Below are 13,311 nucleotides of genomic sequence, written 5' to 3'. Positions count from 1 at the left end.
TTATTAATATTAAATGTCAATAATTCATTCATAATATATATAAACGTCAAATTATAAAAATATATCATTATCAAACCCATGCACGAAAATTTATATTAGAAAGTTAATCATTAGATCTGGAACCGTAATTCCCGCTGCTTACAGTACCTTAGAAAGTAAATTACCAACTTTTCGAGGGCCAAATTTGTCCATAAATCCTCTATATAATCTCTTCCATTTTCTCTTTAAAAAATTAAATAAAAAACCAAAAAAAGAAGAAGAAGAGTGAAGATGATAACAGGGGGTGATTTTTACAAGGTGATGTGTGCGATGGTTCCACTGTATTTCGCAATGATAATAGCGTACGGATCGGTGAAATGGTGGCGAATATTCAGCCCGGAGCAGTGTTCGGGGATCAACCGGTTCGTGGCGGTTTTCGCGGTGCCGGTGTTGTCATTCCATTTCATAGCTCAAAACAACCCGTACCAGATGGACACCAAGTTCATCATAGCGGACACGGTGTCCAAGGTGTTGGTCCTTGCTTTGCTTTCGGTTTGGGCTATATTCTTCCCTGGTGGCTCACTCGATTGGCTCATCACCCTTTTCTCCCTCGCCACTTTGCCCAACACTCTCGTCATGGGCATCCCCTTGCTTAATGCTATGTATGGAGATTTCACTCAAAGTCTCATGGTTCAACTCGTTGTTCTTCAATGCATCATCTGGTATACATTAACTCCAATCTTATATATCTTTTCGGATTAAAATGGTATAATTGCTAGGGATTTGTGTTGAAAAAAAATGGGATTGATATCAAATAATTATCTCATCTTTATATTATGAAAAAATAATTACCCCATCTTTATTACAAAAAACAAAAACATTTGTCTATACAAAAACAGCGATGATGTATCCAAAAACAAATAACATGATTGAAGTGCCTAAAATATACAGTGATTAGATATTCAAATAGTCTCTGCATTTAATTGATTGTGGCATGATTTTATATAATAAAACACAAACTATTACTTTTGTCTTTATTTTTTTTTAGAAAATTTGACCATTTTCTTTTATTTTCAACTAAAACTATTTTATATGGTTTTTTTTGGGATTAAATCAAAGTTGACCGTGTAAAACTAGGGAGTGATTTTCTAAGCAAAAGTCAGCTCAATATTGTTTGAAAAAAGATAACAATGAATTATTAAAACCTTACATAAGATAAAAATCATACGGCGTCGTTTCGAGTGCAGGTACACACTATTGCTATTCCTCTTCGAATACAGGGCGGCAACGCTCTTAATCAAAACCCAGTTCCCGGGCCCCACAGCTGCCACCATTTCCAAATTCGAGCTCGACAACGACGTCATTTCATTGGACGGTCGTGATCCTCTCCGTACAGAATCCGAAACCGACATCAACGGCCGTATTCGAGTCCGAATCAGGCGGTCCACGTCATCGGCTCCGGAATCGGCTCTATCATCCTCCATTTGCCTCACCCCTAGAGCATCCAACCTCTCTAACGCCGACATATTTTCCGTTAACACCCCCGGCGGACCCAACAATAACGAGATTGTATTCTGTAACGGCGACATGGGGTTCGGTTACCGTGCCGTTAGCCCCCGTTTGTCCGGGTATGCTTCGTCGGATGCTTACTCTTTGCAGCCGACCCCAAGGGCTTCTAATTTTAATGAAATGGATGTGATTACTACGGCAGCCGGGAATACACCAATCTGGATGAGGTCTCCCGTGGCTGGTGGGAAAGTTTTCCGGCAGCCGTCTCCGGTGGTTCCTCCTACAAAAATGGTTTGGGACTGTCAAGATGGTGGTGGGGATGATAATAGGCAGGGCTTCAAAGACCTTGGGGGTAAGTGCATGCAAAAACTTCTAATATTATTTAAAAATAATTTTCTATTTTAGAAAGTAAATTTCACATCACTATATTATTTGAAGAATTAAGATTACAAAAAATATATCTAATATTTTGATAATGACTTAAGATTTTTTTTCCCTTTACTATCGAATTTCAATAATAATTTGTATGTTTTATTTTACTTGAAATTATTGTATTTACTATTAAATTCAGTATAATGATTAAATATGATTGTTGTCACGATATCAAATATTTAATAACAACAAAATAAATTTGTTTCCAAAAGTTGTCCTACTATTTTTGTCGCACAAATATTGCACTATTGAAAATAATTGCCTTAGATCTGAGAAACAATTCAAAGAGACATGCAGATTTTGCAGGAGTGTACATGTATGTTTTGTCTTACAAAACTACGAACACAAATGTCGAGACACGTGCCTGTCTGAATTTTTTTTAGTTTTTAGATATTCATAAATTTGTTTTTTCGATTTTTAATTTTATGAAACTTTTAAATACAAAATTTAAACTCCAACTATTATGATGTTCACTAGTGTATCACATTTTGTTAAACATTATTAGACAAATTGTACCCCACCAAGCACTATTACCAAAGTAATAAAAATTTTATTTTAAATTTCTTATATAGAAAAGTCAGATCTTTACTTGATAGATAACATCATTAGCTTAGAGCACGTGTGTAATGATAAGAGGGATGACAATATGATTTTCACGTTGATATTATTACTAATTCATCAATAGAAATTTGCCATAGTGATCAACACACCCATTCCCCATGGTTTAATTTTTGGTTAATATGTAATTTAGACCCTAAATTTTATAATTTTTACAATTTAACTTTTATTAGAAAAATCAAGACTTGACATTTCTTTTTTTTTTTTAGAGAAGGAAATTAGCTTTAGAGACAACACCAAAATAACAGTGGCGGAGATGAATGGAGATGGGAAGGAAGGTGAAGTGGGGAGCAAACAAGAAATGCCAAAGGCCATAGTGATGGTGAGACTCATTTTAATTGTTGTTGGAAGGAAGCTTTCTCGAAACCCTAATACTTACTCAAGCATCTTAGGGCTTCTTTGGTCTCTCATCTCTTTCAAGTGAGTTTCAAAATATCATAATTAAAAACCCTAGCTAAATTAATGTTTTGATTAATGACTTGCTAATAATAAACTTTGATTTAATCTCATGGGTTGTGTAGGTGGAATGTAGGGATGCCGAGTTTGGTCAAGTATTCAATAAAAATAATCTCCGATGCTGGCCTTGGGATGGCAATGTTCAGTTTAGGTATATACTCAGATTTTTCATTTTCTTAAAGACTCAAAGTTCTTATGGTTATGTAAATAAAATATTTTTGTTTGGAGTTGAACTGTAAAATGAAGAAAAAAATTTAAATAGTAAATGTTAACTTTGTTAAAATATATATAAAAAGAGACTAATTTGGATCAATCCCTATAATAGAGGGTCTTAGCAGTTAATTTCATAAAAAAATTTTGAGTATACTCTATGATCCGACCCTTGAACTTAAAGTCCGGGTAACATGTACAATGCAGGGTTATTTATGGCACTTCAGCCAAGGATTATTGCATGTGGAACAAAAAGAGCAACAATGGGGATGGTGATTCGTTTCCTGTGTGGCCCTGTAATAATGTCCACTGTATCGATAGCTCTGGGATTAAGAGGGGCAAAACTACATGCTGCCATCGTACAGGTAAAACCATCATTTATTGTGTTTTTACTACATGGTAGGTAATGAAACATTGGTTTAGACTGTCACTGAAACGTGGTCTGGAAAATTGTTTAATGATCTCAGGCAGCCCTTCCCCAAGGTATCGTACCATTCGTCTTTGCAAGAGAATACGGTTTACATCCCGACATATTAAGTACTGGGTAAGTTACTCAACATCTGTCTTGGATGTTTCATTTTCATAGAGACCTTCAATCAAATCTGCTGTATTTTAGGGTTTATTTAAAAAATTGTCGGATGTTGACATTACATAAGTACTCCAGTACTAACACATCGATGTACAACAATATTCTTGCAGGGTTATTTTTGGCATGTTGGTGTCATTGCCTGTGACACTTCTGTATTACATACTTTTAGGCATATGAAGTATGAAGGAAAAAAACAGTACAACCTCAATAAAAGAAGATGGAGAATATGTTCCAATTAGCTTGTGAAGTTCATCAAGAGTATAATGTACCCATAATTTCCCCCTAACGGTACCTTCATATGTTATATTTCTATATTGTTAGGGGACAAAAGAATAGGGTAATCTTAGAATGTTTCAAGAACTTGATATATTAGGGTTTTTTCTTTTTGCATTTCATAGTACATAGATTAGTGGTAGCCGAAAGAGAGAGAGAGAGAGAGAGAGAGAGAGAGAGAGAGAGAGAGAGAGAGAAAGGGTATTATGATGACATATGATTAAGTTAGAAGACTTATATTTCATGGTGTGGGTGGGTAAAAAGATGGTGCAAGTGCAACCAAGCATGTTTGACTCAAGAAAAAAGAAGGCAAAATCATCCTATTGTCATTTCAATGTTTTGGAAGCCTATAATTCATTCCATTATAAACAGTTTGTTTGCATTTGTTTATTTTTGGGTTTTGAAAATAGATTTTCATGTATGAAACCAAAGACCAAGAGTGGCTTCCAAGAAAGGAATAAGCATTGTTGTTTTGCCAATAATCCCAAAAAGTAAGGAGGCAACCCATCATCAAAGCATTTTTGGAAGTTAATAAAACATGGGATTCTTATGGACAAAGGCTTAAACCCATAATAATTCTGTCTACAATTTTGGTGAAAGCTTCACTTTCTTTCCTTACAAAGTTCAAAAGTTACCGCAACTCAAACTTCAAACTCATATTTACATCACAAGTAATCATATCCACCATCAAATCTCTATCGGGTTCCTCCAAGAAATTAGCCTCACCTTTGTCCAAAATATTACAACAAAGACAGATATTAAGATTAAATTTCAGCACCATCCTTTGAAACTTACTGAATTGAATGGTGCTTTTTGAGTTCATAGATAGAGTGTTGTATTAAATTGAACTTTTCTTTATTAAAAAATTTAACTTTTTTTTTTCTTTTACACCTTAACAAAAATTATAAGCGAAGAAAAATGTCATCCCAATACTTCTATTATTGGGCCTCTTAGCACTCTAAATTCCTATCCATCTTAGCCACAAGAAATGCCCGTTATGTATACTATAGTATATGGGTATTTGATCAGTGAAATTGAATTACAGCCCATTCTCTTCCTATAAAGAGAAAACTAGAGCCCATTATACCTACCTTTTAAAGAATGATGAAATTTTACATTTTTCTGTAATTTTTTATATTATTAATATTTTAAAAATCTAACTATTGAATTTATCGATATTTTTGTATTTGTAATGCGTGGAAATTTTTTAATCGATTCGATATCTCTATCATATTGAATTAAAATATTGTGTATATAAAAATTGATTTTTTTTACAAAAAATGAATAGTTAATCTTTTTTAATTTATGTCAAGCTTGACATAAATGATATACTTGAATCAAGCGTGAAATTTAGCGGTTGAATTGTTAAAACATTAAGGATTATTATCTTATACAGTACCAGTTGAGTTAAAAAACTCCACAAGCGGGTTTGAGTTGATGTCATTTGTTTTTAGGGTATAATAAAATAATTAAAAAAGACACTTCGGCAGAAATCCTAGACCTATTTGTGGAGTTTTTTTTTCTCCACTAGCGGTGGATAGAATAATTACCCAAATATTAATCGTACAAAATGTTATGGAATAGCATAAAACCTCCTTAAGTTTTTACACTAGGGGAAAGCAAAAGGAAAAAAATTTGGGGGGGTTTGAGGGAAGTAAAAGTTATTTTGGGGGGGATAAAAGGAAAAAAGTTTTGGGGGTTTGAGGAGAAGTAAATTTTTTTTGGGGAAAGTAAAAGGGTTTGAGGGAGGTTGGGGGAAGAAAAATAAAAGGATTTGATATTTAGTTTATTCAAATTATTTTAGTTATTCGAATTCGAAGATTCAACTCAATTCAAACTCGAAATTTGAAAAAAAATGAGTTTATTCGATTAACTCATTTAACTCAATTAAATTGATTCGAATAATTTGAAATTTGAACTTTTTTTTTATTTTTTCGAGTTGAAACGAATTTTGCTCACCCCTAGTACAAAGATTAAGTTGTACCATTTAAAAGTAGAAGGACTAATTTGATCCAGTCTCTGTAATAGAGGGACTTCGTTGGTAAATTCACCGAAATTAAAGTATGAAGATTAAATCTCAAATTTAAACATAATAGAGAGACTAAAATTGAAATTTAATATTTTTCTATAATGTAAAGAAAAAATTCATATAAGAAAAAGGGTACACATGTCACATGGAGAATGCCATGGACATTATTTTAATATATAGGTACTAGTATGGTTTCATCATGCTTTGCATTTGTCAATTAAGGTTTTTAAGGAATGAATATTAAATTTATATATGAATTTTGATCCAATGTGTAATTTGATACATAAACTTTGATTTGGTATAATTATACATTGGAAACTTGAATTGTGGTTCATATGTATACATGAAAATTTGATTTTAATTCAATTGTACGTATTTAAAGAAATGAATACATACATTTATTTTCTTTTTATCAACATAAAATGGTGCTAATTTGATAATATTATTAGTGACTTGTGAAAATTGAATTAAATCAAAATTTTATTATGTACATATTAAAAAGAATACTTACATATATTTTCTTTTCATTTTATTTGTACATATTATATGATGTGCATATTTTAATTACTATGCCGGTAGGGGGAGGGGAAATTTTTTATTTTATTTAATATTAATATAATTATATTAATTTAATACAAATACAAATATAAAATTATTATTATATATTTTTAAAAATATTTATTTAGTTGTATATATTTTTAAATTTTATATATTATTATTTCTTGTCAACAATATTTTTATGTGGTAATCGTATGTAGGTCACATTAATATTTAATTAACCTTTTTAAATTTTAAAAATTTAATAAAAAGTATTTTTAAAAATTAAAAATTATTAATTATTAAAAATATAAAAAATATTTTTTAAAATATTATTAAATTTTAAAAAAATAATTAAATATTGACATGTCTGTCATCCATGTATATGCCAAGTCAACAAAGTTAACGAATGCTAACTTTTTTAATTTTTTGGGTGATTTGATAAAAAATGTAAGTTGAAGGGCTAAAAGAGACAAAAATAAATAAATGGAGCACTAAAATGACATTGTTTTTTTTTGTATAGTTGGAGAACAAAAAAATCATTATGTCTTTTAAAAATGATCGAAGAAAATATTCTTATAACATATATAATGTAAATATTTGTTAATAATAAAAAAATAAAATATTTTATTTTACAATCCATGTTTGATTACCTACCCCATTTTTAATATTCAAATTTACATTCTTTTCTAAGAGTAGAATATGTTTTACAAAATACATTAAAATCATCTTTAAATTAATAAAAATATAACATCATCCTTTTAAAAGAATTTTATAAATTAAACATGTTAATGTAAAAAGAGAAAAATAGTGACAGATTATTCTCTTCTTTTGTGAAAAGGTATCTTACGTTGAAAAGGGTAAGGTGAAAAGACAACATTTATTTTTTAAAAATGATTACTTCACTTTAATTTGATATTTGTGTTTTTATTAAAGCCATTTTAATCTATTCTTTTTGGGCGTAATTAAGTATGTATAATTTTATTAAAGTCAAAATTTAAAATTTTATAAATATTAACTTTTTTTTTAGAATATTATTGTTAGTTTTTGTTTTGTAAATCTATTAAAAGAATTAATGTTTGTATTTGATAACAATTGGTGTTTATAACATCAAATTAGTCAAATTTAATATATTATTTGAGTTCATTTCATATATACCCAAGGATGGCGGCATCTTCTCAAGAATATGAATTCCAAAACATATTTTCAAAGCCAAATTTGTCGGATGATTCGCACAAAACTTTCCCTCTCTCTCCTCAAGAGAAATCGGATGGAGTTGAGGAGGGGCTCAAGGTACCCCCACCACTAAGTGTTCATTGGAGAGCCATTTTCCCAACAAACAAATTTTTGCGTTTCCATATATACCAGAGATCACTGAACAGACAGCCCCAACTAGCACCACCCACCACTACAGCATTCAACAGATTCCTCCTAAACCAGTCGCTAAAATCAACAGTTCAAAACCATGGAAACAACTCCAACAGACAACACTGCCGCCAAACCGATTTCACCCAGAAGCAGCCTCGGAGAACATGCTCCACGTCCTCAGTTTCACCACACATATGGTAGTGCGCGTCCATCGTCATGTGTCGTTGGACTCGTCTTTTATCAGTCAGCAAGGCTTTACGCGGAATCAACAGGCCCTCGCCAGCGCCAAACCAAACTCCAATCATCATCCCGCGAACCCCAATTCCGCCCTTAAAAAATTTGACACCTACCATCCTTCCTCCATTCCATACCAACTTATCCTCACCCCTCTCCAACACTCGGGGACTTAATTCCCGCAATATGCAAAATAGCATCCGATGTAGGGTAAGGGGAGAAATCAGGCCACGCTCATACGCCATTTCCATCAACCATGTCAGCAACCTTGGCCCCCCAATCAACTAAACGTTATAAAATAATTTGTTTCTATTAATCATATTTAAAAAAACCACATTCTATTAAAAACATAAAGAAAAGCACCAAACGTAAAATATAGTGTAAACTTATTTTCTTCTATAAATGTAAAAAAGTATTTGCCTTTGAAAAGGGTGATGTGAATGGTGGATTGTTTTAGACATCATTCTAAACATATATATTATGAATATAGATCGGTTTTTTTTTTATACTGGAAATTAGGTAATTAGAATATAAAAATATATTTAAAAATAGTATATAATGAATAATAAAATATATATTTTGAAACAAATGATAGAGACTTCTTTGGGTAAAATAAAGTATAGGATAAATTAATTTAATTTAAGGATTTCGTTAGTAGTTTAACTAATATTTTATGGAACTCTATGATGAATGACGCTTACTCCTTTAAAGAATAGTTTACTATAAAAAAATACGCGACTGTTATAAAATTATTAAAAATTGAAATAAAAATTAAAAATGATTTTGATTAAAATGATTAAGAAAGTGAATGTTATAGTGTTTTACCATCAAATCCCATTATATAAATATTCTTTATTTTGAGTGAATTTAGTTATTCGGGTGAAACCAGAATTATTGATAACGGGACAAGATATTTGTATAATAACTATGAATATAAATTTTGTTTAATAATTTACTTTTTAAACTAAAAGGGGAACCTAATGAACAGAAAGAAAAAGGTGAGTATGGGATGAATCAATGAATGCGTAGTGAAATACAGGGTTTTAATGGCAAGTGGTTTTCCAAATCTGTAGGCTGACCCAACTTGATGCCTTCTTGCCCAATCAGGAAAACGGCAAATAAGGAAAAACCGACTGAAAGATCTCCATCGGCCGCCCCCAGTTTTGGGTAAATCTTTTCAACTCAGCCGAGTCAATCAAAACTCCAACTCTAAAAAATAATATTAACAAAATATATTTTTTATCCTAAAACTGATCAAAAATAATTTATTAAAAGATTAAAAATCATACAATAAAATTTAGGGACATAATATTAATTTTAATTACAATTTCCAAAACCACGACAACAAGGAATACTAGCACCAGAAAACCAGACCCTGATTCGCTTGGCTAAATTGTCATTTGACAGAAGCAAACCATTGGCTTGTGCTTGGGATTGGATTCCACTATAAATAGTATCCAGTTAGCCTTCTACATTCTTCATCAAGCACGAAAAGAGAAATACACAAGAAAAAAAAAAAAAACAAGTGAGCAGATAAATTGAAGACTTTTATTTCTGTTAACATCCATTATGAGTACTGCTGGTCAAGTCATCCGTTGCAAAGGTGATCCATCCACTCTCTCTCTCATATGCGATTGCTTCTGGTTATATGATCACTTTTCTTTGTTGGGTCCCCCCGCCCCCTCTTTTCCTTGTGGGTTTTGGCTTTGAATGTTTTCTGTTGGTTTTGATGCTTCTCTTTCTTTGATTAAAATTCTTCTATGGTTGGCGATTGCTTTGCTAAATCAGTGGTTGTGGTATTATTGCAGCTGCGGTAGCATGGGAGTCGGGGAAGCCACTGTCAATAGAGGAAGTGGAAGTGGCACCACCGCAGAAGGATGAAGTCCGTATTAAGATACTCTTCACTTCTTTATGTCACACCGATGTCTACTTCTGGGATGCTAAGGTTTTACACCTCTCTCTCTCTCTCTCTCTCTCTCTCTCTCTCTCTCTCTCTCTTACTTCAACTTGTTTTTGTCGATTGGTTTATAACTGTTAAAGAAGTAAAAGTTTTTACAAAGCCCTGAATCTGCAATATTGCTGATTATTTTGATTATATTGATGTTGGGAGTCTAATCTATTTTTAGCCGAAGTTCTTATTTTATCCTCCACATTGGCTTTCACCAATGGTGAACTTCATAAAAGGATGATTCTTTTTGATAAATTGCTTCCATTGCTTCCTTCATCCAAGACTACGCAATAAGCATTTGCTTCAGTTTTTTTCTTTCTCTTAGATATGATTTTCTGATACTTATCTCTCACATTGTGATTGACAACAATTTTCTCTTCTTGTAGGGACAAAACCCTCTGTTTCCTCGCATACTAGGTCATGAAGCTGGAGGGTATGTATATGTCTGTTTAAATGTTTACAGTTCCTACAATATTATCATTATATGTATACACATTAACCCTTTTCTTTTGAATATATAGGATTGTGGAGAGTGTAGGTGAGGGGGTGACTGATCTAAAGCCAGGTGATCATGTTCTCCCCATCTTCACGGGGGAATGCAAGGAGTGTCCCCATTGCTTGTCAGAAGAAAGTAACATGTGTGATCTCCTCCGAATCAACACTGATAGGGGTGAAATGATTAATGATGGAAAATCCAGGTTTTCCATCAATGGGAAGCCTATCTACCACTTCCTAGGCACCTCTACTTTCAGTGAATACACTGTTGTCCATGTCGGCCAGGTTGCCAAGATCAATCCGGAGGCTCCGCTTGATAAAGTTTGTGTTCTAAGCTGCGGAATGTCCACAGGTTCGGGACTTGGATTTCATTTTTGTCTTTCCTTTTTTCGGGAGATATAAATGGTGTTAATGACAGTGAGGATGTTCTTGTTTCACTACTTTTATTGCAGGGTTTGGTGCCACTGTGAATGTAGCTAAACCCAAAAAGGGTCAATCCGTTGCAATATTTGGACTAGGTGCTGTCGGTCTTGCTGTGAGTTATTCTTGTCGCATTTATGTTATATGTTTTCTTCCCCTTGGCAACACAAAAAGCGTTAGATTGATTTTTCTGTAATTCTCTGTTCTGATATTTAGGCTGCTGAAGGAGCAAGAGTTTCTGGGGCTTCCAGGATCATTGGTGTCGATTTGAACCCTAGCAGATTCGAACTAGGTAGCCTTGGTTTCGTAGTTATTTTACTCAAAAACTTGCAAGAATGGTTATGTTTCTGGTTAAGCAAAGTCACAAAACTGATCATGCTTGTTCTCATTACTTCTTGCAGCCAAGAACTTCGGTGTTACGGAGTTTGTGAATCCGAAAGATCACAACAAACCTGTTCAAGAGGTTACTTCCTACTTGAAATTTCAGATATTGTATTGGATTCTGTTTCGAACATGACCATCTATACTAGGGTCACTAAGCATACAAGCTGCATTATATAATCAACTTGTTTGAGATCCTTATTATAAAAATGATTCTAATAATCAGGTCATTGCTGAGATGACGGGTGGAGGAGTCGACCGCAGTGTTGAATGTACCGGGAGCATCCAGGCCATGATTTCTGCATTTGAATGTGTCCACGATGTAATTATCTTCAAACAAAATTTCTCGATGTTAGATTGTATCTTTTTACGTTGCCATCCTTAGCTGAAATGACGTAAATTTTCAGGGTTGGGGAGTTGCAGTGCTTGTGGGGGTTCCCAACAAAGACGATGCATTCAAAACTCATCCAGTGAATCTACTGAATGAAAGGACTCTCAAGGGTACTTTCTTTGGCAACTACAAACCTCGAACTGATATTCCTGCTGTCGTTGAGAGATACATGAACAAGGTGAGTTTACCTTCCTGTTTAAGCATTTTATCTTCGTATACAAGTACCAATAAAAAGCAACACTGACTGCGATCTCTTTGATATTGCAGGAACTTGAACTTGACAAGTTCATCACTCACTCAGTTCCCTTCTCTGAGATTAACAAGGCATTTGAGTACATGCTTGCTGGCGAGGGCCTGAGGTGCATGATTCGCATGGATGCATAAGGATTGGCTGGCCATGGATGAAGGGCTTTTTGTCAAGTATATGTGCATTTTAAGGGAATAAATAATGTAATGTAATGCTACATCGTTTTGCTGTATTTAATGGCAAATTTTTATCTTATCATACATTTCTATGATCCTTCCTCTTTGCTTTGCTCTGCATGCTTCTTGTCGGAGATAGAATTATCAAAAAAATCATTTTAATTTGTTTCAGAAAATGGAACATATTGCTGAGCAAGGTTTGATGGGATAATCCCTAATAACATGAATACATCATATGTGTACGATGTCTAAACGAAACAAATGGATGACATGTTGGAATTAAAATGAAAGATTATATCTACATTTTTTTCATATGTTGATGTCACAGTGATTCTTCGAAAGCATCATTATTCACTTTGATGAAAAATAATTTTCCATTGAAACGCAGAAACAATAGAAGGTGATAGCAAATAAGCTATGTTTGGCATCACACACAGAAATCAACCAGCATAAACCAAGATATGGATCTTATGTTCAAATGCTACGAAAATTAAAGAATTAATATTTAGGAGATCCTTACTCAGTAATTTGGTCAAATTCAAAATAAACGAAGTAGTTTTAGAAAATAAGCATTGATAATGTTGTTAACTATTTATCAAAATAAGCTACAAAATTTAGTCTCTATAATTATCCAAATTCAACAAATAAAGTTAATTATATTTGTTAACTTCAATGTTGGATCATTCGTATTATGAATTTTCAGTTCAATTAGTTGAATTGATATTTCAATTATATTTAATTAAAAATAAAAATTTATTTTAAAAAATAAAAACAATTATTAAAAAAACAATAGATTGAACTTAGACCTGTCCATGGGCCGGGCGGCCCGGTCCGGCCCGACGGCCCGCCCAAAATATGAGAGGGTTTGGGTAAAAATATAGGCCCGAAATATGGGCTTGGGCAAAAATTTAGGCCTGTTTAAAAAATGGGCCGGGCCTCGGGCAAGATTTTTTTGGCCCGGCCCGGCCCGAAAAATTTTAAATATATATATATTTTATTTTTAAAATATAATAGTTTTT

The 13,311-nt window shown here is 33.0% G+C and overlaps 2 protein-coding genes across 2 annotated transcripts; both read left to right on the top strand.

Annotated features, from left to right (window-relative positions):
- Window positions 1-228: 228 nt before the first annotated feature.
- LOC107910425 (auxin efflux carrier component 6) lies at window positions 229-3,979 on the top strand. The gene is made up of 7 exons (XM_016838263.2): window positions 229-701; window positions 1,227-1,840; window positions 2,748-2,958; window positions 3,060-3,145; window positions 3,412-3,569; window positions 3,672-3,748; window positions 3,904-3,979. The coding sequence occupies exons 1-7, from the start codon at window positions 271-273 to the stop codon at window positions 3,968-3,970; spliced, it is 1,644 nt and encodes a 547-aa protein (XP_016693752.1). The 5' UTR covers window positions 229-270; the 3' UTR covers window positions 3,971-3,979.
- Window positions 3,980-9,546: 5,567 nt separating this feature from the next.
- On the top strand, window positions 9,547-12,376 carry LOC107910426 (alcohol dehydrogenase class-P). The gene is made up of 10 exons (XM_016838264.2): window positions 9,547-9,837; window positions 10,043-10,179; window positions 10,569-10,615; window positions 10,704-11,029; window positions 11,130-11,212; window positions 11,314-11,389; window positions 11,499-11,560; window positions 11,705-11,800; window positions 11,886-12,047; window positions 12,137-12,376. The coding sequence occupies exons 1-10, from the start codon at window positions 9,804-9,806 to the stop codon at window positions 12,251-12,253; spliced, it is 1,140 nt and encodes a 379-aa protein (XP_016693753.2). The 5' UTR covers window positions 9,547-9,803; the 3' UTR covers window positions 12,254-12,376.
- Window positions 12,377-13,311: the final 935 nt, after the last annotated feature.

The sequence above is a fragment of the Gossypium hirsutum genome, chromosome D02 (assembly GCF_007990345.1).
Source record: "Gossypium hirsutum isolate 1008001.06 chromosome D02, Gossypium_hirsutum_v2.1, whole genome shotgun sequence".
NCBI lineage: Eukaryota > Viridiplantae > Streptophyta > Magnoliopsida > Malvales > Malvaceae > Gossypium > Gossypium hirsutum.
This window is presented reverse-complemented; position numbering and strand designations above follow the sequence as displayed.

What these genes read in the sequence shown, in the direction of transcription:
- LOC107910426 (XM_016838264.2), top strand. Translation starts at nt 9,804, where the DNA reads ATGAGTACTGCTGGTCAAGTCATCCGTTGCAAAG. An exon ending in AAGCTGCGGAATGTCCACAG is followed by an intron (nt 11,030 to 11,129) that starts GTTCGGGACTTG and finishes CTTTTATTGCAG; the next exon opens with GGTTTGGTGCCACTGTGAAT. An exon ending in CATTTGAATGTGTCCACGAT is followed by an intron (nt 11,801 to 11,885) that starts GTAATTATCTTC and finishes GTAAATTTTCAG; the next exon opens with GGTTGGGGAGTTGCAGTGCT.
- LOC107910425 (XM_016838263.2), top strand. Translation starts at nt 271, where the DNA reads ATGATAACAGGGGGTGATTTTTACAAGGTGATGTGTGCGATGGTTCCA. An exon ending in GTTCTTCAATGCATCATCTG is followed by an intron (nt 702 to 1,226) that starts GTATACATTAAC and finishes TTTCGAGTGCAG; the next exon opens with GTACACACTATTGCTATTCC. An exon ending in GATGGCAATGTTCAGTTTAG is followed by an intron (nt 3,146 to 3,411) that starts GTATATACTCAG and finishes TGTACAATGCAG; the next exon opens with GGTTATTTATGGCACTTCAG.